General features: G+C 42.1%; 1 protein-coding gene across 3 annotated transcripts in view; it reads right to left on the bottom strand.

The window, feature by feature from the left end:
- Window positions 1-26,353, bottom strand: part of TMEM132D (transmembrane protein 132D) — a 771,513-nt gene that overhangs the window by 221,922 nt on the left and 523,238 nt on the right. For all 3 annotated transcript variants that reach the window (XM_021072330.2, XM_084994331.1, XM_084994330.1), the window contains exon 4: window positions 3,426-3,609. In XM_021072330.2, the coding sequence (XP_020927989.1) occupies window positions 3,426-3,609 (184 nt within the window). The remainder of the gene's footprint in view (window positions 1-3,425; window positions 3,610-26,353) is intronic.

The raw sequence follows: 26,353 nt of genomic DNA, 5'->3' as shown, positions 1-26,353 counted from the left end.
ATATACAGATGGCCAACAAGCACATGAAAAAATGCTCAACATCTCTGATTATTAGAGAAATGCAAATCAAAACTACCATGAGATAACCACCTCATACCAGTCAGAATGGCCATCATTAATAAGTCCACAAATAACAAGTGCTGGAGGGGGTGTGGAGAAAAGGGAACCCTCCTGCACTGTTGGTGGGAATGTAAGCTGGTACAGCCACTATGGAGAACAGTATGGAGGTACCTTAGAAATCTATACATAGAACTACCATATGACCCAGCAGTCCCACTCTTGGGCATATATCCAGACAAAACCTTCCTTAAAAGAGACACATGCACCCGCATGTTCATTGCAGCACTATTCACAATAGCCAGGACATGGAAACAACCTACATGTCCATCGACAGTCAATTGGATTAGGAAGATGTGGTATATATACACAATGGAATACTATTTATCCTTAAAAAAGAACAAAATAATGCCATTTGCAGCAACATGGATGGAACTAGAGACTCTCATACTGAGTAAAATAAGCCAGAAAGAGAAAGATAAATACCATATGATATCACTTATAACTGGAATCTAATATACAGCGCAAATGAACCTTTCCACAGAAAAGAAAATCATGGACTTGGAGAATAGACTTGTGGCTGCCTGGGGGGAGAGGGAGGGATTGGGAGCTTGGGGTTAAAGGATGCAAACTATTGCTCTTGGAATGGATTTTCAATGAGATCCTGCTGTGTAGCATTGAGAACTATGTTTAGATACTCACATTACAACACAACAATGGGAGGAAAAAGCACATATACATGTGTGTGTAACTTGGTCCCCATGCTGTACAGTGGAAAAAAAATAAATTTAAAAAACGAACAACAATGACAACAACAAAAAACCGGTGAGTACCGATGCAGTGCCTAGCACTCTTCTTATCTCGGAAAAATGGGGGCCTGGATGATTCTCTTTCATGAAAGAATTTACAGCATAATTGCCAGGTATTGTTTATCCTTTGCATTCAGTAATTAAGTAATCGTAATAGAAGCTCTTATATTTGACTGTACTGGGCACTCTTACAAGCCCTCTTGAATTCTCATTGTATCCTTACATCAACCTTATAAGTATTACACCCTTTATAGATGAGGAAACTGAGGCATGGTGAAGTTAATAGGGGAAACTAAGATATAGGTATATGATTTTTGCCTCCTAGGAGGTTCATAAAGACTAATATAGAATGGAAAACACCCAAGGGCCGCGATCAGGGACCTCTCTGAGCTGGGATGTGTTTCCTCAAGTGAAAATGGAGAAGGATTGGTGCAAATACTGCTCTCTGCCTTGCAATATCTAATCTCCTGCTTCCGTGTAACAGAACAATGCGCCATGCTAAAGAAGAAGCCAGATCTATCAGTTTTTCTTCCAACTAAGTATAGCCACATGTCCGAGTCCTTGTCAATTGGATAGAACCAGAAATATTATGTTGGATTCTTGTAACGACTTCTTGAAAGGGAAAAGGAATGAACCCAGTTTGATCTTCCGCATCTGCTACTTTTTCTGGGCTTCAGAATGTGGATATGCTGGGTGGCATTCCAGCAGCCACCTTGGACCAGGAGGTAACCAGGAGGATGGAATCCATGCCCTCGACTGCTGAAGCGGTGATAACGATGCTGCTGAGTCTCAGACAGCAAGGGGCACCATACCAGCCCTAGACCACCAACCTTGGGGTTCTTTTACATGAAAGAAGAAACACACTTGTGTTAAAGTCACTAATGGCTGCGGGAGGGTGGAGTGAGTGGGGAAGGCACTTTTGCCTTTAGCCAAATGCAACTCCTAACTGATAAGAGCATCTACTAGGTCTTAGCAGAGATTCTTTGTAGCTCCCCTATTATGCACTCTCTACACTACATATATCATAGAAAGATGATGTGTCATAGTCCGAAAGGTGATGTAAGGAGAGAATGACGGGGTTTGGAACAGGTAACAGGCGCTCAGGGACAGACAAGGCAGGAGAGATCCTGAGTGCCAGAAACCAAACAGACCAACACTGAGCTAAGCAATAGAAGCCGCCCAGTGTTTTGCTAAAAGCTCATCAGACTAAAGGTGCTGAAAAGGACACATTCAAATAATTACTTATTACAGACAAGTGGTCCTGCCATCCCCAGTAATAGAAACACTAATAGCCTAAACGAAGGTGTGCTCCTGTCACCCATGAAATAATGTACCAGGGGAGGCTCCATGCTTTTAAATAAAAGAAAGAGTTAATAAGAGCCCTGATCAACTGCAGGACCCCAGCACCTTTACATTTCCTAATGAACAGCATAATAACTAACTTCTGTTCACTAGGCAACAGTCTGTGTTGCCTTGTATTGAAAGATTGATTCCTGATGTCCTTTTACCACCCCGTAATCACACTTGTCAATAGTTCCTAATAGATGGTGAAGGGGAGACACCAGGCTGTCAACGGATAGGTCAACCCATCCTTCACTCTGGGCAGAAAAAGTACTTTTGCAACAGGAGAAATCTCAAATTCCTGTCAGCCAACTCAAAGGCTCAAGCATTTGCATTGTGAAAATTCTCATGAAGAAAATGCATTACTCTTTTGTAGAGAGACCACAGGGGTTGGGGGGGGGAGGCGGAGCTAGACAGGGCCTTGGTGTGTTTTCAGTGAACCTAGGTGATTAGTCTTCCCAGGCAAAGTATTCTGCTGCTTAGCAACCAGGAGGCGGCTCCTTTTGAGGATGAAAACCCATCTCTGTTTCACAAATCCCGGGAAACACATGCACAGACTTAACGTCCTAAATCTTTTAGATGACAAGTTATATAAATAGATGGCCTATGAATAGATTATAGTTAACTCTTTCCTAAATAGGTTTGATTTTTTTTTTTTAAATTAGCTCCAAAAGGAACAAGCTGATGTTTCACGTTAAAAAAACATTGATGGCTTTTCTTGAATCAGTACCTCTTTAAGAATTCAGAATCTGGCTAGGCTTTCCTGCATGGCAAACATTGGCTGGTGCCTTTTCACTGGGGAAGTGTTTGTCAAGTCACATTTCACCCATATACTTGATTTGTTTTGGTCTCTGCCAGTGTATGTATTTCACATCCTTGAATAGTCTCCCGTGTGTCATACAAACACTGTGATTAAACTGTCGGCACTTTTCACATAGTAGAAGACCCAAATCTAACGCCTGGATTTGGATTATTTTCTAAACAATACCTTAAGAATAAAGGCTATTTAGAAAATAATGTCTTTATTTAATTATATTTTTATGCTAAAGATATTATTTTAAAAACTTTTTTTAAAATTTAAGAATTGGCGATTTGCAGGAACTTCATGGTTCTGGGCTCACTGGCATTTCCCCACCATGTTTGGGTCATGGGTCATGGTGTGGTGCCTTGCCTTTGCCCAAGGTCTGTATTAACAGCCCAGGGCAGGGACATTCTTACCATGGCCAGTGGGACGATACCAATCAGGTCCTTTTGGCTCACGTAGATCTTGGATACGCCCAAGTCAGATGTGATTCCTCCTGGATATTCAACCTGCCAGGTGACAAGCTGTGTGGCTGGTGGGTCACTGGGCTCTTCAATTTCTACATCGATCTGCATGACTTCATAGGAGGAGCCATCCACCCTGCAGAGAAAGAGGGAACAGCTTTGAGGACTCAGGTGGGTGTGCACAGCAGGTAACTGACTATTTCACATGTGTGTTCTCATCATCCCTGTGAAGAGCTTGTCAGAGACACGATCCCCAATGTCCATCTACAGAGGACTGGATAAAGAAGACGTGGTACATACATACAGTGAAATATTACTCAGTCACAAAAAGAACAGAATAATGCAATTGGCAGCGACATGGATGGACCTAGAGATTCTCATACTAAGTGGAGTCAGAGAAAGCCAAACATCATATGATATCACTTATATGTGGAATCTAAAAACAATGATACAAATAAACTTATTTACAAAATAAAAATAGTCTCACAGACATAGAAAACAAACATGTGGTTACCAAAGGGGAAAGGGGGTGGGGAGAGATAAATTAGGAGTTTGGGGTTAACAGATACACACTACTATATGTAGAATAGAAAAGCAACAAGGATTTACTAGGATTTACTGTATAGCACAGGGAACTATATTCATTATCTTGTAAAAACTATAATGGAAAATACTATCTATATCTATACTTATCTATCCATCTATCTATCAACTGAATCACTTTGCTGTATGCCTGAAACTATCATGACCTTGTAAATCAACTATGCTTTGATTTTTAAAAACAAAGAAAAGACATAGAACATGATGGAAGATAGTATGAGAAAAAGAATACAAACACACACACACACACACACACGTATGCCTGGGTCACTATGCTATATGGCAGAAACTGGCACAACATTGTAGATCAATTATACTTTTATTTTGGAGTTCCCATGGTGGCTCAGCAGGTTAAGAACCACCTAATATCCATGAGGATGTGGGTTCAATCCCTGGCCTCACTCAGTGGGTTAAGGATCTGGAGTGCCCCAAGCTGTGCCATTGCTGTGGCTGCAGTGCAGGACGGCAGCTACAGCTCTGATTCAACCCCTAGCCACAGGTGCAGCTGTAAAAAAAAAAAAAAAAAAAAAAACCAAACCCCCAAAACTATAATTTAAAAAAAGAAAAGAAAAGAAACGCCATCTCCAGAGAATAAACTACCTTTAACAAGATTCTCAGCCTTGGCTTGGCCATGAACACCGTCACTCAAGCTTCTCAACTTCTATTTTTTGTGAGCTGCTGAGAGTCCCCAGGACAGGTGTTTGTGGATAATTACAGGAAATGGTGATTGAATTTCCTAAATGCTTTCTTCCCTGTGCTCCATCTAGGAGGATAGGCTTCTTTCCTTCCCTCCCAGAAATCTCTATGCTGCCTGTATTGGACTTTCCAAAGCCACAGTCTATTCAAGTCAGGTGCACAGGATTTTAAAGGTGTCTGAGGGTGAGGTGGCTTTTTTATGTGGGGGGGCAGGGGTGACACAGAATTGCAGAGAATCCTAGGTGAGGCACGAGGGGGGGATCCACACTGATAAGCAAGGGGAAGTAGTCAGATGTTATTTGGAAACTGGAGTGATTATGAAAATTATTAGTTTTTAGATATTCTGGGTTTTCTATAAACATGTATCTGGAAATAAAGCCAAGTTAGAGTACCAGGATGATTTAAAAAAATTTTTTTCCCCAGGCTAAGAGTCAAATTGGAGCTGCAGCTGCCAGCCTACGCCACAGCCACAGCAATGTGGGATCCAAGCTGCATCTGTGTGACCTATGCTGCAGCTTGCAGCTACTCCAGATCTTTAACCCACTGAGCGAGGCCAGGGATTGAACCCACATCCTCACAGACACTATGTCAGGTTCTTAACCTGCTGAGCCACATCAGGAACTCTCTCAGGATGATTTTTGCAGCTAATTTTGTTTGCTTAATTTCTTGGCTATCTCTTTTTCTTTTTCTTCGTCAGCTTTTATAAAATGTCTGTTCTTCTCAGTGAAAGGTGAGGAGTTCCCATTGTTGCTCAGCAGGTTACGAACCTGATACAGTATCCATGAGGATATGAGTTCTATCTCTGGCCTCACTTAGTGGGTTAAGGATCCAGTGTTGCTGTGGCTGTGGTGTAGGCCAGCAGCTCCAATTCGACCCCTAGTCCGGGAACTTCTATAAGCTGCCGGTGCAACCGTAAAAAGAAAAGGAGAAAAAGGGACAGGTGAAAAAAAGACAGGTGTCATGTCAGCCAGTCCCTGAGGGAAGAAGTGAGGAACTGCAGGTGAGGCAGGGAGGAGAGAGATTTTCTAAGCCTTGGTGACCAAAGCAACTTTTGCCTATCACATCCATCTCTAGAGATCTGAATTTCACATTGTTGAAATCATCTCTGACTCTGGCATTTAGGAGGATAAGGCTTGGCCTTTTTCTGTATGACAAAGCTATTGAAACATCTTTATCATACCATCAAACCCAAGGAAATTTATTGATCAGACGCTCAGAGATAAATGGTGAGGATCCCGAGAAGCTTCTTTCTTTCTTTTTTTTTTTTTTGAATACTGACATATAGCTGACAACAATATTGAGTGAGCTTCAGGTGTACAGCAAAGTGATTCAGGTATTAGATTTTTCAGAATCTTTCAGATACTTTTCCATTGTAGGTTATTACAAGGTATCTAAAATAGTTCCCTGTGCTCTACAGTAGATCTTTGTTGGTTGTCTACTACCTGGAGATCCACTTATTTATTTATTTATTTATTTTCCTTTTTAGTGCTGCACCAGTGGCATATGAGATTTCTCAGGCCAGGGGCTCAATCAGAGCTGTATCTGCTGGTCTACACAGCAGCCACAGCAGCACCAGATCCAAGCCGCGTCTGTGACCTACATCACAGCTCATGGCAATGCTGGATCCTTAACCCACTGAATAGGGCCAGGGATAGAACCCACAACCTTGTGGTTCCTAGTTGGGTTCATTAACTGCTGAGCCACAAAGGGAAACTCTGGGAGATTCCTTCTTAAAGTAAGAGACGAAGCGGAATACTAGCAAGTCAGGGGTGACCAGAGTCAAAGGAGGAAGGGAGGGAAGAAGGGAAGGGGAAGGGAAGGAGGAAGAAAGGGAGGGAAGAAGGAAACAGGAAGAGGAGAAAGAGGAGGAGCAAGAGGAGGAAGGCAAGAAACAGAGGAGGAAATGAGAACAGCCCAAAGAGGGAAGCCCAGGTTACAGAGGTTATGCCTCTGCACAAGCTGCAACCTCTTGCACAGAACAGGAGTAGCTACACTGGGCTGTGACCCATGACTAGAACAAAATGGAGAAACAGCAGTTGTGATAAGAACTGGAAACAGAATCATGTCAGTGCCTGTGGACTGATCCACTCTCTGAGCTTCCTTTTCCTAAGACACATGCTGTTGTCTTTTTGGAATTTGGAACTGGGGTTTCCACAATTTAGAAAACTTGGGCTTGAGATGCTAGAATGCATCTTTGCCTTTGTATATTTTAAACATTATTTTATTGAAGCATAGTTGATTTAAAGTGTTGTGTTCATTTCTGCTGTATAGCAAAGTGATTCAGTTATCCATATATTTCATTTTCTTTTCCATTGTGGTTTATCACAGGATACTGAATAGAGTTCCCTGTAGGACCTTGTTGTTAATCCACCCTATACATAATAGTTTGTATCCGCTAATCACAAACTCCCAATCCATTCCTCTCCCCCTTCCCCTTGGCAACAAGAAGTCTGTTCTCTGTGTTTGTGAGTCTGTTTCTGTTTCACAGATAAACTCATTTGTGTCATATTTTAGATTCCACATAGAAGTGACATCTATCATATGATATTTGTCTTTGGCTTATTTAACTTAGTATGATCATCTCTAGGTCCATGCATGTGGCTACAAATGGCATTATTTCATTCTTTTTTTATGGCTGAGTAGTATTCCATTGTATATATGTACCACATCCTCTTTATCCATTCTTCTGTGGGTGAACACTTAGGTTGTTTCCATGTGTTGGCTGTTGTGAATAGTTCTGGTATGAACAGTGGGGTGCATGTATCTTTCTGAATTAGAGTTTTGTCTGGATAGATACCCAGGAGTGGGATTGCTGGATCATATGGCAATTCCATTTCCAGCTTTTTGAGGACCTCCATACTGTTTTCCATTTTGTTTTTATATTTGGGGTTTGCAAGAATTTTGTTATTACTTTCTCATTCATAAAATGGGATCATCCTTCTTTTGGCTGTCCTGAGACTTGCCTTCTATGTTAAGTCACAAGGAAAGGGAGATTGACAGAATAGCACTGGTAAATGCTGAATTCAGAAATTCAGCGCTACAATGGAGGTGTCTGGGAATCCCTTCAGAGCTGTAATTCCTCACCTGCAGTTACATGACCCTACTCCATACCTTACACCATTCTCTACGCCCATTTCCTTGCAGATCCCAGAACTGCAAGCAAACTGAACAATCATGGTTTCACCAGGATATAGGACTTTTTGAATCCCCACATTCCCACATTGTACTTATGGAGCTCACGTTATCAGAAACACTTTTATAACCATCTCTCCATCTATTCACATTCTTCCCATTCTGCAAGACCTCCCTATAACAACATCAGCAATGACTTTTTAAGTGCTCTATTTACTTCATCTAATTTTACTCCTTCAATAACCTTACATAGTTGTCCATTTACATGTGATCTCTTTTCCCTTAGATCCCTTGCCTGGCCAAGATGTAAAGGAAACACAGTCTCCTTTGAGCTGATTTTCCTCTTTGATGTGCTGATGAAAACCCTCTAAATTGGGAATTCTTCACCTCTTGGTCACAGCCAACTTTAGGAAGGTTGTGTATCCTGAAATTGTGTTTTTCTTGAACGATTCCCAAGCTTGCCTGGGCTTCTCAAGATTTCCGATGCAGGAATTCCTCTTGTGGCTCACTGGAAAAGAATCCGACTAGTCTCCATGAGGATGCAGGTTCGATCCCTGGCCTCGCTCAGTGGTTTAAGGATCGGACTTGCCATGAGCTGTGGTGTGGGCTGCACATACAGCTTGGATCTGGCATTGCTGTGGCTGTGTGGTGTAGGCTGACAGCTGCAGCTTCGCTATGACACCTATCCTAGAACATGCTGTACCTGCAGCCCTAAAAAGAAAAAAAAAAAAATCTGATACAGTAGAGTGCGACCGTGTTCCTAGCAGTTTCCTCTGTAAATTCTGCATATGGTGATCTAACTTTGGAATAACTCATCCTGTGTGTCTTGGCGAGGTAGTGGAAATTTGGATTTTAATACCTTTTTGTAAATATTTAGCACTTGAGAGCTTCCAGAACTCTTGCATGTTTGGCAATATTTATCACTTCTTCATGTTTAACTGGAAAGCCATGGACTGTACCTTTGCAAGTTTGAGAGTCAGCATATTAGACTAAAAAGAGTAGCCATGCTTATCTGGTTCCAAGTGTGCCCAGCGCAGAGGGTAACATCTGGTATTCATCAGAAGGGAATCTACTAGGTTATAGGAGATAAATACAGTAGCCTAAATAGAAATTTATAAAATATGTCTACATATTTGTACTCCACCTTGCCCAGGCATTTGAATGGCCTGGAGGAATTTTACAAATAATACCAATAACAGGCACCGTTCACACAGATTTCTGATTGTTCCTGACTGGGGCCAGGCACTTGTTTTTTCAATGTCTCTCTGTCTGTCTTCTTCCTTCCTTTCTTCTTTCTTTCTTTCCTTCTTTCTTTTCTTTCTTTCTTCCTCTCTCCCTTCCTTTCTTTTTTCTTTCTTTCTCTCTTCTTTCTCCCTCCTTTCCTTCCCTCCCTCCCTCCTTCCTTTTCTTTCTCTCTTCCTTCCTTCCTCCCTCCCTCTCTTTGTCTCTTCCTTCCTTCTTTCCTTCATAATCTTTCTTTCTCTCGCTCTCTTTTATTTTGTATTTCTTTCTTTTTCATGCAGGTGATTTTATTATGCAGCCAGGGTTGTGAACGATTGCATTAGAGGGCTATAAAAAAATTAATCATGTGGCTATCAGTGCTCTTAGAAGTATTCCGTATATAAAAGTATTAGAAATAGTATGTACTATGCAGATTTAGGAAATATGATCAGCAAAATCTGTAAAGATACAGGCAAATGAAGAAAAATAAAAATTCAGGGATTTTGATGTCCATGAATATGAGAGTGAGGAGGGACAAGAACAGAGTTCCAGCCAAGGGGTCTGGGGTCTGGATAAGCATAAAGCATTCAGATGCCATTTCTGGTGGCCCTATACACAGCCCTACCCACCCAGGCTCCCTCCACTGCTCCCCCCATAGGCAAGTCAAATAATTAGCAATACAGATCTGGGCAACACTTGATGTGTGAGCTTGATCTGGAAGGCAGCACTGCTGTTGAGTGCTGTTGAGTTTGGGCAGGGTTTGCAAGGAAAACAGTGCAGTCGCCCAAGGAGAGGCTCAATGGGGATCTTACTTACAGACCTGAGACCCCTCAGGGCATGGAGGTACCTGCAGCTTTGGCTTCTCCCACTTCTGTGGCTGCTACTGGCACAGGGAAACCGAGAAGCCCTCTTCCTGCCCTGTCTTGCTTGCAGGTGTCCTTTGTATGGACAACAGACATGGAAGCAGAGGAGGGAGTGCAGCCTCCCGTGGGCCCCTACTGACTGGTTCCACACTTGTAGGTTTGGAGGCTTATTTTATTTTATTTTAGTCTTTTTAGGGCAGCACGTATAGCATATGGAAGTTTCCAGGCCAGAGTTGAATCGGAGCTGCAGCTGTCAGCCTACACTACAGCCACAGCAACTCGGCATCCGAGCCGCATCAGTAATCTATGCTGCCTCTTGCGTCAACGCCAGATCCTTATCCCACTGAGCAAGGCCAGGGATCAAACCCGCATCCTCATGGATACTAGTCAGGTTCTTAACCTGCTGGGGCACTACAACTCTTTTAGTAACCTGTCCTCTTTCACAGAGAGGATAAATAACGTGGCCTTGATTTGAAGAGCTCTTCTCATTTTCCAATAACTTTCCCCTTTGTGCACTGGCTTCAAAAATCTAAGCCTCTGAGCTAAGCCACAAAGATATACTGTGGAGTGCAGGGAATTAGATGCATTATCTTGTAACAGCCTATAATGGAATATAACCTGCAAAAATACTGAATCACTATGCTCTACACTTGACACTAACACAATATTGTAAATCAACTATAGTTTAACAATAAAAAAAAAATCTAGGCTTTTTTCACACAGAAGTTCTTCCTTTAAACAAAGACACATGGTTGGAGACATAGCCAGAGGCTTCCTCCAATTTCAGGAAAATAAAATGCCCTTTCAGGAAACAAAGACTGTGGGTCATCGCAAGCACAGGCAGTAATCACATCCTCTGGGGCCACAACTCAGGAACCCAAGAAAGAAAACTAAACATGAGGCTTTGCAAAACCACCTCAGTGCATCCCAGGGCCAAAAAAAAAAAAAAGAAAGTATTGTATTATTTGGGGATTGGCATGCTTCTTCTTTTTTCCAGAGTGATGGAACAAGTAAACTTCATTGTATATTTTTAATGTGCTAGGTGCTATTTTAAGAGGTTTTTATGTCTTGTGCCTATAATCTTCACAGTATTTCAATAAATCACTGCTATTTACTCCTAGCTTGTAGACAAGAAACTTGGGCTCAAGGAGGTAAACTGTTTGTCTAGTAACCAGCTACAGAGTGAAGGAGCCAGGAGGTCTGACTACAGAATGCCCATTCATTAAAAACAAATGAACAAACAAACAAACTTATTTTGGAGTTCCCATTGTGGCTCAGTGGGTTATGAACTTGACTAGTATCCATGAAGATGCAGGTTTGATCCCTGGCCTTGAGCAGTGGGTTAAGGAGCTGGCTGTGGTGAGCTGTGGTGTAGATTGCAGACACCGCTCAGATCCCAAGTTGCTGTGGCTGTGGTGTAGGCCTGCAGCTGCAGTTCCGATTTGACCCCTAGCCTGGGAACTTCCGTATGCTATGGGTGCAGCCATAAAAAGCAAAAATAAACAAAAAACAACTACAACAAAAAAAATCCAACTTATTTTATTGAAGTACAGTTGATTCAAAATGTTGTGTTAATTTCTACTGTATAGCAAAGTGATTCAATTATATATATATGAAATAAATATATATATGTTCTTTTTTATATATTTCCATTATGGTTTATTACAAGATATTAAATATAGTTTCCTGCGCTATATAATAGGACTTCGTTTTTTTATCTATCTTATACATACTAATTTGCATCTTCTAACCCCAAACCTCCAATTCATCCTTCCCCCACCATCCCCTTCCCATTGGCAACCACAAGTCTGTTCTCTATGTCTCTGAGTCTGTTTCTGTCTTGTAAATAAGTTCACTTGTGTCATATCTGGATTCTGCATATAAGTGACATCACATGATATTTGTCTTTCTCTTTCTGGCTTACTTCACTTAGTATGACCATCTCTAGTTCCACTCATGTTGCTGCAAATGCAGAATGTTCACTTTTTTTTTTTGCTTTTTAGGGCCACACCTACAGCATATGGACATTCCCAGTCTAAGGGTCGAATTGGAGCTGCAGCTGCCCGCCCACACCACAGCCACAGTAACACCAGATCTGAGCCATACACTATAGCTCATGGCAACACCGGATCCTTAACCCACTGAGCAAGACCAGGGATTGAAACCAAGTCCTCATGGATACTTAGGTTCATTTTTGCTGAGCCACAATGGGAACTCCTGCAGAATGCTCACTCTTGATCACAGGGTTATAAACCCCACCTCTTTTTTCAGTGCAAGGACCAGCATGCTTATTAGCAATGAAGATCATTAAAGACCCTTCTCATCCCCCAGTGGAAACACTGGTCAGGACACTACACAGGGCTTATTCGAGACCCAGAAACGATGTTTCAAGTGAATTCTGCACAAGCAGAGCTAAGACATTTTCGTGACAAGATGCTTTGAGATTAGCTTGCCTTTAGATTCTACTGCCAACACTTAAAGTTCCACGATGTGTCTATAAATCAAATTAGGGATGTGGAAACAAGAGCATTAGATACAGAAGCCTACCATTCCTTTGGAGAGATGAGAAAGTGTGTAGACATGGACCTGTAGCAGTAGTATAGCTCAAAGCTAAGTATTTGAGATATAAGTCAATGCATCTTAAAACTACCTGTATTTCTTTTCCCGATTATAAAGCCAACATATAATGGTAGGTCCTTAAAAAAGCATGCCAGTGATCAGGCTGCATTTTGCAACCACCCATGTGGGCAACTGGCTTCCACCTCCAGCGTGAGTGTCGGAGGCTAAGCGGGCAGGGTAGGTGGGGGGACACAGGGAGTGCAATTCCATTTCCAGCTAAGCCATACCATTTTTCTAGATGGTACTCAAAAAGACAAAAGGGCAAAATTTCTGGAAACAAAGCTAGAAAGAGGGTGAAGGTACTAAGTGAAGGGCCATGCCCTTGGGAAACAGTTTGAGATGTATTCCAAAAACCTCATATGCTTTCTAGAGATCCTGGGAAAGAGAGCCAGTTCTTAAAGGCGGCACAAAAGGCAACTGACAAATGCTGTGTGGAAGATTCTAGCAATGAAAGAGATACAAGGGATGAGTGAAGGGGCGGCGGGGGGAGGGGGCACAAGTCTGGTACTGAGCCTTCCTCGCTCCACTCAGAGGAATCCTCGTGACCAAGCCAACATTGGTCTGCAATGGCGTTTTGGAAATTTGCATCAGACACAGACAAAACTGATGTCTACCAAATGCAGGAGTCCTCCTTTCCTCCCCCTCCCTTCACATCTTATTTTCAAGATTAAAATAAGGATAGATTTCAAATAAATGGTTTCTTTTAAGACCAGATCACAGGAATAAAGTTTTTCATTAGTGACATCTTTTTTCCCCCCCTAACATCCTCATTAGCATTTTCAGGATAAAAACCTTTCACTATGAACTAAAACATATGATCACTTTAATGTATGTATTCTAATGGGATTTTTTTTTCTTTTTTTGGTTGCTATAAATTTTCTCATGTCATTTGTTTCCACCTTATCATATACTCTGAGGTCTGGTCATGGGGGTTGTTCTGGAGAAGAAAATGTAAAAGTTGAAGCTTGAACCAAATCATGCTGCATTTTTTTCCTTTTATTTCGGTGCTCCATTGCTCTCCATCCCAATATTTCATTCATTCAAGAGATATTTCTGGAATTCTTGTTATTTGCTGGATGCTCTTCTGGGAGATGCAGATACAAAGGTTAGCTTAGAAAGCTGGAGACCTAGTGGTGGCCCAAACTACGCTGATTCTGAGCATCCTTTTCCACCATTACATGGCAGGACATCCTTTTGGTAGCTTGACATGGACTGGGGGAGGTAGGCATTTATACCATGGAAATTGGCAACTGCTGTAGTGCAGGGTTTTCTCCACCCCACCCCCCCAAGGCAGATGGTTGAACATACTTGCTCTTCTCAAGCATATAGTTTAGTGGGGAAGATGGACACTGAATAAATTACCACATCTACAATTGTAAATGGACAACTGTAAGAAGAGGTGAGAAGCAGATGTAGCTGGGGAGATGAGGGCTATGTTAGAGGACCCTCGTGTTGTCAAGGAGACAAAGACGCATTTCTTGGGGCAGCAAGCCTTGGGCTGTGTTCCCTTTACTGGATAGTTATCAGGAAGAAGGAACTGCACATATAGATGCCCTTTTCTTGGAGGGAGCAGGATGGGTTGAAGGAAACAAAAGAAATCAGTTTGGCTGGGAACTGCAGAGAGGCTGGAATTGAGATGCAGATTGGGGGTGGGTAGAGGGACACCATGCAAGTCGTTGTAGCCACATTCACAGCTGGTTTTTGTCAGAGTCAGCAAATGATAGCTGGTAGGTCAAATCCAGCCATAGCTTGTCTAGGCATAGATCCTAAGCTGAAAGCAGCTTTTACATTTTTTAACCATTGTCAAGAAAGAAAGAAAAAAAGAATATGCATGCTAGAAAGCAAATGGCCTGTAAAGCTGATATTTACTATCTCCTTACAGGAAAAGCTTACAAATCTCTGCTCTTTATCATGAGAGAAATGGGAAATTATTAAACCTTTAAAAAAAACAACAAACTGACCTTGATTGCAATATGTAAATGCTTGGAAATAGTGTCACTATAAGACAGCGTGAGGTGGTCAAATATTTATTCCTACCGATGAAAAAAAATAAATTGGATATAAGAGTTGATCTAAGACTGAATTAAGAAGAGTAGGAAATGAAAGAATACAAGATGTAGGTGCAACTCTCCAATAAAAACTGCAACTAGAATAAGAATTCATAGGCTTAACTTATTTGTATAAGACTAAGAGAAGGACAGAATGACTTTAACTGAGCTAGGAATGATAGGGATAGGTCAAGTCAAATTATAGACGGCTGTAGTGGCGGGGGGTAAAGGTGGCATTCTTTCAGATGAGTTATGAATCCTGCAAAAATATCTGCAGAACATTTGAATTTCAAACCCAGTAAAGGACATTCTTCACCATGTGTCATCCTGGGCCCTGTCCTACAAGTGCCAAAAGCCAACCCCAATTACGATGACAGTCAAACCACACCCAACAATCTCTAAAGAGAAGCCTAGACTGCTGTGTGTGTTTAATCCTTTGTCTCATTTATCTGTTCTTAGAGGGTCCTTCTCTGAACCAGGTGGGGCTCAGAACTGGTCATTGCCTTTCTTTCTTCCAGCCTCACACCCTGTTTTTAGCCCCAAGATCCTCCGTGTAAAAGGAAGAGTGCAAGGTCAGTGGGGATGAAAGTGGGGGGTGGACGGAACAAAAGGAGGAATTCTGCTGAGGCCTCTGGATGCAGAAAGGGGTGGGGGCAGGCAGTGGATACTTGCTTTTTTCACAGTGGGGGGATGGGACAAGCTCCCCTGAAGCTGGTGACCACACCCACCCTCCATCTGACCGCTCAGTTCAGTTTCTTGACCTGGGCATGCTGGGTGGGTGGGCAGTGGAGATGCTTTAGGGGAGTTTTCCAGGTCAGTCCACCAATGGGCGGAGGTCAGGATAGGCTGCCCTAAGGAAGTCAACCCACAAAGGGCTGAGGTCGACCCTGGAAACACGGCCACCACCTTCTTGGCCGAGCACTTCCTCATTCCTCACCTGGATGTCTCCCACTGCGCACTTGGGCTTTTGCCTTCCTTGTTCTTTTTTTTTTTTTTTTTTTCCCACTGTACAGCAAGGGGGTCAGGTTATCCTTAGATGTATACATTGCAATTACAGTTTTTTCCCCCACCCTTTCTTCTGTTGCAACATGAGTATCTAGACATAGTTCTCATGCCTTCCTTATTCTGATGACAAAAGTGGCACGTGGAGTCTGCATTTCAGCACATAGCTCCTTCCTAGATAGGTCCACTGCTGGATCCCTGATGGAGGGGATCCTAGGGGTCAAGCAGTCAATCCATGAATGAGTTTGTCCTTGACTAGAAACACAGATGCAGTTTCGGTCATCTTCAAGGCGTCCTGGGGCACACCAGGACATTGCCACATGCAGAAGCAGCCTGAGAGTCCTACCCATCTAAGTGGGAGTCCACCTGAGCATTCTCAGCAAAAGGTGAAGGGTCTGAAAACATCATGATGGCTACGGTGTTGGGAACAGATCAGAGCTGGACCAGAGAATAGCAGGCAGAAGTTCAAATCAAATAAGGCTGTAGGAGATACTCACTGGAGCTTGGGTGGGCAGTGGAAGAATTTGTAGTAGCGATGCACTACTGTATATACATGTATATATGAACTTGTGTTTTGATTTTTTTTTTCTTTTTAGGGCCACATCTGTGGCATATGGAAGGTCCCAGGCTAGGGGTATAATTGGAGCTGCAGCTGCAGACCTACACCACAGCCATGCAACACGGATCCAAGCCGCATCTGTGACCTATGCTGCAGCTTGTGACAACGATGGATCTTTAACCCACTGAGTGAAGCCAGGGATTGAACCCACATCCTCAAAGAGACAGCTTTGGGTTCTTAACCCACTGAGCCACAACAGGAACTCCTGTTTTGATTTTTTAAAGCTCCTATTGGTAGAGTTACCATCTTCCTGTCCAGCGACTGTCTTCACTGGTTACTGTCTATGACTGCAGATTTGCAAGAAAACAAACACAACACAAATGTATTCACTGCTCCTATAACCACAAAGACACCAAAGTGTTTATAAAGATCATCTTTCCCTGCAGCAAGGAAAGGTAAATAAAGAAACAGAAATCAGGGGAGACATTTGAAGAAATATAGAGGCTCCTTGTATCTGAATAAGGAGTATGTGATGTACCCTGGGTAGAACCCTAGACCTCATTCAATGATGTCTCCTTACTCAGCATTTGCATCCTAAATGTCCATCATAAACGCCATTGTTTTTTTTTGTTTGTTTTGTTTTGTTTTTTTTTGTCTTTTGTCTTTTTGTTGTTGTTGTTGCTATTTCTTGGGCCGCTCCCGCGGCATATGGAGGTTCCCAGGCTTGTCGAATCGGAGCTGTAGCCACCGGCCTACGCCAGAGCCACGGCAACGCGGGATCCGAGCCGCGTCTGCAACCTACACCACAGCTCACGGCAACGCCGGATCGTTAACCCACTGAGCAAGGGCAGGGACCAAACCCGCAACCTCATGGTTCCTAGTCGGATTCGTTAACCACTGCGCCACGACGGGAATTCCATAAATGCCATTGTTATGCAAACTGTTAGATATGCGACATGGATAAACAGCAAGGACCTACTGTATAGCACAGGGAACTATATTCAATATCCTGCGATAAATTATAATAGAAAAGAATACAAAAAGGAATGTATATATGTATGACTACTTTGCTGCACAGCAGAAATTAATGTTGTAAATCAACTATACTTCAATAAGAAAGTAGAAAAAAAGACTGAAGTTTAAAAAAATTATCGTGGATTGCTATTTGTGTACAGAATGTAAGCACATGCAAATGCCACGCAAATTAACCGTCAAGGGATATTTCTAATCTTTGAAAAGAGGTCATATTTTATGAAATCCACCAATGGAATCTTGGAGAGAACTGCTGGAAGTACTTGATCACATATGAAATGACTGACAAATGGGGGACATAGCCGAGTTAAACACGCTAGTGTTTAGAAAGGAGAGAAATCAACGGAGATGATGACAATTTAGGAACTTCAAACACATGTGAGGTGACTCACAAAAGCACAAGATAAGCACTTTGAGAAAAGTTGATGAAGACCTAGATGACTTTTTCAAAACTGATCAAAACCGAAAGTTTTTTTTTTCCTCCCCTCTGAAAGACTACCTCTCTCACCCAATCAATACTGGTTGCAGACTTTATCGGAGAGTAAGAACATCATTCTAATGATAGCTTTGGCTTATTTAAGGTGAAATAACCTGATCGTCTCTGTCTTAAGCTTCATTTATAAATGGTAAGTTCCAAATCAAACTCGTTTGTAACCACTTGTATTACGACATTTTAACCTCTCTTCTACATAGATTGACTTCAAATGATTTTGTAAAGAGTATTATCCTCAGCTAGTGAGAACTTCCAACATTCATAGTAAAAGAGAGATGGGGCTGAAGTGGGAGGGCTGAAGCATCAGAAACCACCAAGGGCTTCAGGCTCATAGACAGGACAGAAAGGGGATATTCTATTTCAAAGTGAGACGCTCTCGGAACGATGCTGGAATTGCCACCCCTCACTCGCCCCCATCAGAAAGTGTTTTCCACATGTGTACTGGCCCTTCTGCTGCAGACAAACAGAGAAAGAAAAATAAAGCCAACTCTTTCATCTCCACCTCATGACATTCTCTTAAAACTCATTCACTTGGAGAAATATTTTAATTCATAGATTTCTTTCGTTAGGAGTTTTTTAAACTGAAAAAAAATACAACTTGTATGCTGCCAAAGACACATTAGCAACTTTGCCAGGGCTGCCGCTGTTCAAGATCACATCTTGTCTGCATAAACAGGTAACGGGGACACCATCAACTCCTCTGCTCAGCATCTGATGAAAAGAAACCCTAGATGCGTCTTGGGCAGAACGCACAAAATCATAATGCAGTGGGGACTTGGTGAGCAAGCCAATTATGTACAATTAGCTCCTGGTTATCTCAATATCTCCTCTCTGGGGACTGGAAAGAGGGTCTGTCTTTGAAGCACCAGCTCAGCATATTACTCTCCAAATTTGACAAGTGTACATGACACAGAGTTTTGCCCTAGACTTTGCTCTTGACAATTTTTTTAATTTAAAAATTTCCTCTGCGATTTCCTGTCTAGCACAGGAGACTCTACACAATATGTTTAATAAGCTATAATGGAAAAGAATCTGAAAAGACTATATATACTACAGTTCAGTAAAAAAAAATCAGTATTTCGAAACATCAAAAAATTTCCTTAACTCCTCCACTTTTATGTATGTATGTATTTTTATTGATGCATAGTTGGTTTACAATGGTGCGTTAGTTTCAGATGTACAGCAAAGTGATTCAGTTATACATTTAAATATATAACCTATATAATATATATATATTCTTTTTAAGATTCTTTTCTCACATAGGTTATTATAAAATATTGAGTATAGGTCTCTGTGCTATATAGTAAGTCCTTGTTTATCTATTTTATCTATAATAGTGTATATCTGTTACTCCCAAATTACTAATTTATCCTTCCCTCCCCTTCCTATTTGGTAATCTTAAGTTTGTTTTCTATGACTGTGAGGCTGTTTCTATTTTGTGAATAAGTTCATTGGCATCATATTTTAGATTCCACATGTAAGTGACATGTGGTATTTGTCTTTCTCTGTCTTACTTAGTATAATCACCTCTAGGTCCATCCATGTTGCTGCAAATGGCATGATTTCAATCTTATTATGGCTGAGTAGTATTCCATTATATATATGTACCACACTTCTTCATCCATTCCTCTGTCAGTGGAAACTTAGACTGTTTCCAAACGTTGGTTATTGTAAATAGTGCTGCTATGAACATTGAGGCATGGATCTTTTCGAGTTATGGTTTTCACCAGGAGTGGGATTGCTGGATCACATGGTAGTTCTATTTTTAGTTTTTTTTTTTTTTTTTTTTTAAGGAAATGCCATATTGTTCTCCATAGTGGTTATACCCATTGACATTCCCACTAACAATGCAGGAGGGTTCCCTTTTCTCCTATGTATTTATTTATTTACTTTTTTAAGAGAGAATAGAATGAGAAGACATCCTCTAATAAGACTCCATTGGAGTTCCCGTCGTGGCGCAGTGGTTAACGAATCCGACTAGGAACCTTGAGGTTGTGGGTTTGATCCCTGACCTTGCTCTGTGGGTTAAGGATCCGGCGTTGCCGTGATCTGTGGTGTAGGTTGCAGAGGCGGCTCGGATCCCGCGTTGCTGTGGCTCTGGCGTAGGCTGGCGGCTACAGCTCTGATTAGACCCCTATCCTGGGAACCTCCATATGCCGTGGGAGGGGCCCAAGAAATGGCAGAAGGACAAAAAAAAAAAAAAAAGACTCCATCTTAGCAGACTACGTCAGCAGACAGGTCAAAGGAAGACAGTTTGGGATGACATTCTGTGTGTCTTGACAAGGGTTTTTTGGTACCTCAGCAAAGGGAGGCACTATGGCTTACAGGTGATCACCAAAGAACTATCTCCAATGGGAAGGTGAGGTTGCTGCCCTAAACATCCAACCCTGAAAGCTAAATTGCATGTGATATCTTGAAGACAAAAATCTAACATCGTCAGCTTGATCCTGGAATAAACGGCAAACAAAGATGAATTTTCTCTATCTAGTGGTGACAGAGACTTAGATTTTAGATTTTCAACTTCAGCCGAATTGCTCTCGGTTCATGTGAAAATTCAAACAGGATTATTAGTAGATAGAGATGATCTGTGCTAGCTCTCCCAGTGGTTTTTCACAACTCCCGCCTGACATGACAAAGGAAATGCTGAGAGGCTCAGATGTATTATTCTTCTGCAATAAAAAAAATCAAATATATATCTAGTTCATTCCTCCTGGGAAAGGGATGATTCTGTTTCTTTAGGCTTAGCTGTTAGGCTCCCACCTACACGAGCCATACCATATCCCGTGATCAATACATAAATGTGCTTCAGCCCTCAAGTGCTCCAGGTCTGAGGCTAAAGAATTAATTTGCTGGTTAAGGTTAATGGAATGTCAATGAATTTCTTGGTATAAATGTCAATACATTCAGTTAAGCTTCATGATTTAAATATAATTAAAGATAAACTTTAAGTCAATGTTGCCTTTCTGGTTTGGGGCATGATGGGTAATTTTGCGAAAATTGCACAAAGCTGCTGGGAAGGAAAATTTCATTAAGATGTTTGTTTTTCTCATACAAGTGGTTAGATGTGTTTGTTACCGGTTTCATGTAAGGAAATAGAAATTACTGCCCCTTATTTTATCGAAGGCTTCAAACATCCACCTATTAACCTTACAGTTCAGGTCACTGCCAAAGAGATTTTACAGCGTGAAAGTTTATCTGGGTTTCGTGAACATTCTTGACATGAGAGAGTAGCTATTAGCAATGAAACATGGTGGTTGAGAGAATGGATTTTGGAGTATATGACACCCAGTACTGGATCCTGATTATGTCACTAGTTATCTACCACTTAATCTACTACTATTTTAAGCTACTACTTATCTACTATTTAGTCTCCTCAAGCCTCAAGTTTCTCAATTATAAAATAGTAGATAATCACAACCATTTCTGTACAAATGATCCCATTTAATCATCTCCAGCGCTAGAACTGCCTCATACATCTGTGCAGGCTGTGCACTGCTCAACTCAGACACATCACACAGACTATGTGAAAGGTGCCCCTAGAATTGTTCAGTGGGTCATCTACACAATGTACTCAGAGGGCTGAAGACCGTACAAAGAGATGGATGTTATTACTGTAAATTACCTATTTTCGTATCTCTTTCTCCTAGCAGAAAGTGAATGTTTGGAGGACAGAAAGTATTCCTTTCCCACCCTCTTATTCCCCTTCCTTCCCTCCCTCTTTCCCTTCCTCCTTTCTTTTCTTTCTTCCTTAATTCTTTCTTTCCTTTCTTCTTTCCTTTGTTCCTTCCCTCCTTCTTTGCTTTTGTCTATCTTTCCTTCCTTCCTTCCTCCCTCTGTCTCTTCTGTCTTTCATTTCTTTCCTTTTAACTATTTATTTTACTCAAACTTTATAGGCCCCCATAGATTCTAGGTTCTTAGTAGATGAGTATTCAATTAGGTAGTGATTCAATAACCATGTGACCAATGCTGGATTTACTCAAAATCCATTGCCCCTTCCTCCTCACCAGTTCAATCTGTTTGAGGTAGAAATACCTGCTCCCTGTGAACAAAAATTAACTCACTGGGAAGATAGGTCATGTGTATATTTCTGGCCAAGGAGATACAAGCAGAAATCTATTTTGTGGAGCTTCCAGGAAACAAGATTTTCCTCTGATAGAGAGGTGGAGTTTCAGACAGCAGATGATTTTAACCTTCCCTCCCTTCTCTTTCCTGCCTGGGATACTGATGTGATATCTGAAGGTGCAGCTGCCATCTTATGAAATTGAGGTGGCAGAGCAGGAAGATAGAAGGAGACCCCACTGCACCATTTAACCATATACCAGCCACAGAGTACCTACCTACATTTTCCCCTTGTTTGGGATACACAAACCTCAATGTTTTAAAGGTACTTACATTTGGGCTTTGGTTACCTGCAGCTGAATGCCATCCTAACAGTACAGAGAAGGTGTATACTTCTCGTCGTGTGTATTGAGGTGTCTGTGTGAAGGTCTGCTGGGATACAGGAAAAGAAATGTTTGCTTTGCGGACAGAATGTGACAATCAGAATGCCCACTGCCCATCTCCTTAATCAATGACCTACTTTAAAAAAATCTAACTTGATAAAAATTATCTGTTTTTCGTGCTTTTTTTTAAATTTAAAAATCAGTCCTGCTGTTGTAGCAATTCTGTGTGTGTGTGTGTGTGTGTGTGTGTGTGTGTGTGTGTGTGTGTGTGTTTTAAGGACGCACTTGTGGCATATGGAAGTTCCCAGGCTAGGGGTCGAATCGGAGCTGCAGCTGCCGGCTTACACCACAGCCACAAAAACACAGGATCCAAGTCGAAATCTGCGACCTCCACCACAGCTCACCAAAATACCAGATCCTTAACTTACTGAGCAGGGCCGGGGATCAAACACCCATCCTCATGGAGCCTAGTGGGGTTCATTACCGCTGAGCCACAACAGGAACTCCCTGTTCTAGCAATTCTATATCTGAGTCTGTTCAGGTTAATGAGGCCAGAAACTGATGGAATTTAGCTGATGGCACACTATTCTAATCCCCTCTAGAATGCTGGAGAACACAATCGCAAGATTACATGACCAGATTTAAATACTCACAGGTAGCCGGCTCTGATCCACAGGAGCCAGTAATCTCCTGTCATTTATTCTTTAAAACAGCCCGCCTAGCTGTTGAGAGGTAACTTGGGGCAGATCTAAACAGTTAGGGCTCTCTCTGCCAGAAGAGTAATTTGCAAAGATCGCCGCATGATAAAAGTGACTTGAGGCAGGACAACTGAATTTACCAGCAGCAAAGAGCATAGCCGAAGGCATGAACAGTCATCTTAAGCTACAAGCAGGGAAAGAGAGGGGAAGAGTTTCTCTTAAAAAGAGATTAAAGCCAGGTGAGATCAAGCAATTTTAGCATCCTTGTAAACTCTCTTTATCTTTGATACGTATAAGGACATAGTACTGAGAAAGAGATTTCCAGTTTCAAACACCGCCAAGGCCAAGCAGGTCCCAGAATAAGGAATGCAGCCTGGTGGAGGAAAGCAGCAGCTTCAAGGACTGTCACAAACCACAGAAGATTCTTGAAAAAAATGCAGTACTGGCAGATCTTCAGATACTTTTATTTATTTATTTATTTATTTATTTATTTATTTGTCTTTAAGGCCACACCTGTGGCATATGGAGGTTCCCAGGCTAGGGGTCTAATCGGAGCTACGGCTGCCAGCCTATGCCATAGACACAGCCATGCGGGAACTGAGCTGAGTCTGCGACCTACAACACAGCTCATGGCAACGCCGGATCCTTAACCCACCAAGTGAGGCCAGGGATCAAACCCGCAACCTCATGGTTCCTAGTTGGATTCGTTTCTGCGACACCATGAGGGGAACTCCTCCTCAGATACTTTTAAAAAGAAAAAAAATTTTAAAAGACATTCATCCATTTTTAAAATCTGAAAGCTCCTGATTATTACACATTGACAATTAATTCCAAATTTCTGAGAACCACCATGTAGGCCAAACAAATATGTTTTCGGACCAGGTTTGGCAGAAATGTTTTGCATGGCTTCAAGGAAACTTAAGAGACTGGATGTTTCATCCTTTACTGCCATGAAGCTGTGACAATGATAAAGGTTTCTGGAGAATCCTTTTGATTTTTGACATCCATGGTTTATGAGCCGAGCTGGCCTGTGTGGTGCTGTATGAATTAGTTCATTGCCCCTTCTCTCTAGACTGATAGCTCATGCCAGACACGTCATTTGGCAAGAGGCATAAAGTTGGGGTTCAGAACCCTTTGCATGAAGATGAGCTTGAATATCAGCCATGTCCATAAGGGGCCTCCATTAGGTCTTAATCTTAGTGTATAAGGTATATTCTCTTTTCTCCAGAATGTATGTATGAGTCCACTTTTCTTCATAATGACTTCACAAAATAAAGTAACACTGACCATCAGACCTTTAAAGTGATGATTTTGATGATGATGACAAAGGTGATGATAAAGATGAAGATGATGGTGATTATGGTGGTGATAATGACAGCAGTGATTGGGGTGATGAAGGTAGTGATTATAAAGATGATGGTGATGGCGGTGAGAGTATTGATGATGGTGGTGATGATGATGATGGTGATGGTGGTGATGATGGTAATGATGATGGTGATGACGATGATGATGATGGTGGTGATGGTGGTGATGGTGATGATGGTGATGGCGATGACGATGATGATGATGGTGGTGATGGTGATGATGGTGATGGCGATGACGATGATGATGATGGTGGTGATGGTGACGATGGTGATGATGATGATGGTGGTGATGGTGATGGTGACAATGGTGATGATGATGATGGTAATGAGTGGGGCATTGATCAGAAAAGGAAAACTTGGAGTTCCCGTCATGGCTCAGTGGTTAACAAACCCGACTAGCATCCATGAGGATGTAGGTTTGATCCTTGGCCTTGCTCCAGGGGTTAAGGATCCGGTGTTGCCGTGAGCTGTGGTGTAGGTTGCAGACAGAGGCTTGGATCCCGCATTGCTGTGGCTCTGGCGTGGGCCAGCAGCTACAGCTCTGATCTGACTCCTAGCCTGGGAACCTCCATATGCCACGGATGCAACCCTAAAAAGACATTAAAAAAAAAAAAAAAAAGAAAAAGAAAAAAGAAAGAAAGAAAAGAAATGGAAAACTCCTGAAGTCTATACATATCTGTACTTGTCTGCCAAACGTAGTACAGTGTTGTGGGGGTATCAAAAGACCACAACTCAACCACCCCCCATTTCCTTGTCACATCATGATCACGACTGACAGGGCGCTTGCTGTTGGGCCAACATACACTCGGCAGCCCCAGATCCTGACTATACCAACATGCTTGTTTCCGTGGTAGTTACTGTGTGGGCCAGTATTCATTGGTCAGTCCCAGCTTATGACACAGTGTATCCCTCAGTTGTTAAGAAAAAAGAAGGGGCTGTTGCAGTCAGCCTCTGGCCAGCCCTGGGTAGCAGGGAAGGTTTGCTGCTGCCTTTGGACGGGGGTCTCGAGTGAAGACCACGGGGCCTGTAGCAAAGAATGCATTCCTGCCGTTTATCTTTTTCTCTATCACATCCCCAGTATTCCTTTCAGCTAAGAACCAGTGTGGTCAGCTAAATAATGACCCCCTAAAGATATCCACATCCTAATCCACAGAACCTGTAAATGCTACCTTATATGGCAAAAAAGACTTTGGAGCTGTGATTAAGTTAAGGCTCTTGAGATGAAGAGATTATCCTGGATTATCCAGCTGGACTCTAAATATCATTACACGTGCCCCCGTAAGAGGGAGATTTTGCCACAGGCCATGTGACAATGACAGAAACAGAAATTGGAGGGGTGAGCTTTGAGGATGGAAGGACGGGTGAGACCCCAAGGAACAGAGCTGGGTTCTAGAAGCCCAAAAAGACAAGGAAACATTCTCCACCAGCCTGTCCAGAGGAGCCTAGGCCTGGTGACATCCAGAGAAAATTATTTCAGACTCCTGACTTGCAGTGAGAGAATGAATTTATCTTGCTTTTTTTTTTTTTTTTTTTTTCCTCCCCTTTTTGGCTGCCCTGTAGCATATGGATTTCCCGGTTCAGGGATTAGATCCAAGCTGAAATTGCGACCTATGCCACTACTGTGGCAATACCGGATGCCGAATATCTGGGTCCCTACAAAATTCATATGTTAAAACCAAGCCCCTGATGGGATGGTATTAGGAGGTGGGAAACAGGGGGAAGTGATTAGGTTCTGGGGATAGAGCCCCTGGGAATGGGTTCATGCCCTTCTAAAAGACCCACTCTGTGAGGATACAAACAAGATAGCCACCTGTGAACCAGGAGGAGAATCCTCACCAGACACTGAATATACCAGTGCCTGGATCTTAGACTTCCCGTGTCCCCATTAGTGAAAGAGAAACATGTGTGGTTTGAGCTACCCAGACTATGGTATTTTGTTATAGCAGCCTGAGTGGACTAGGACACTAAGTTTCTTTTAATAGGGATACGTGCGTCTGAATGCTAAGTGTTTGTAATAGGCATTGAGGAAAGGGACTTTATGACTTTCATGAACAAATCGTTCTAGCCTAATTTATTACCCCAACACCACCCCATGTTTAGAAGAGGCCTAC

Source organism: Sus scrofa, chromosome 14 (genome assembly GCF_054392235.1).
Source record: "Sus scrofa isolate SSC_HxYL_T2T_F1_AM1 chromosome 14, Sscrofa_HxYL_maternal_Yorkshire_Landrace_v2.0, whole genome shotgun sequence".
Classification (NCBI taxonomy): domain Eukaryota; kingdom Metazoa; phylum Chordata; class Mammalia; order Artiodactyla; family Suidae; genus Sus; species Sus scrofa.
Note: the sequence above shows the minus strand (reverse complement) of the source record. Positions and strands in the feature narration are given on the sequence as shown.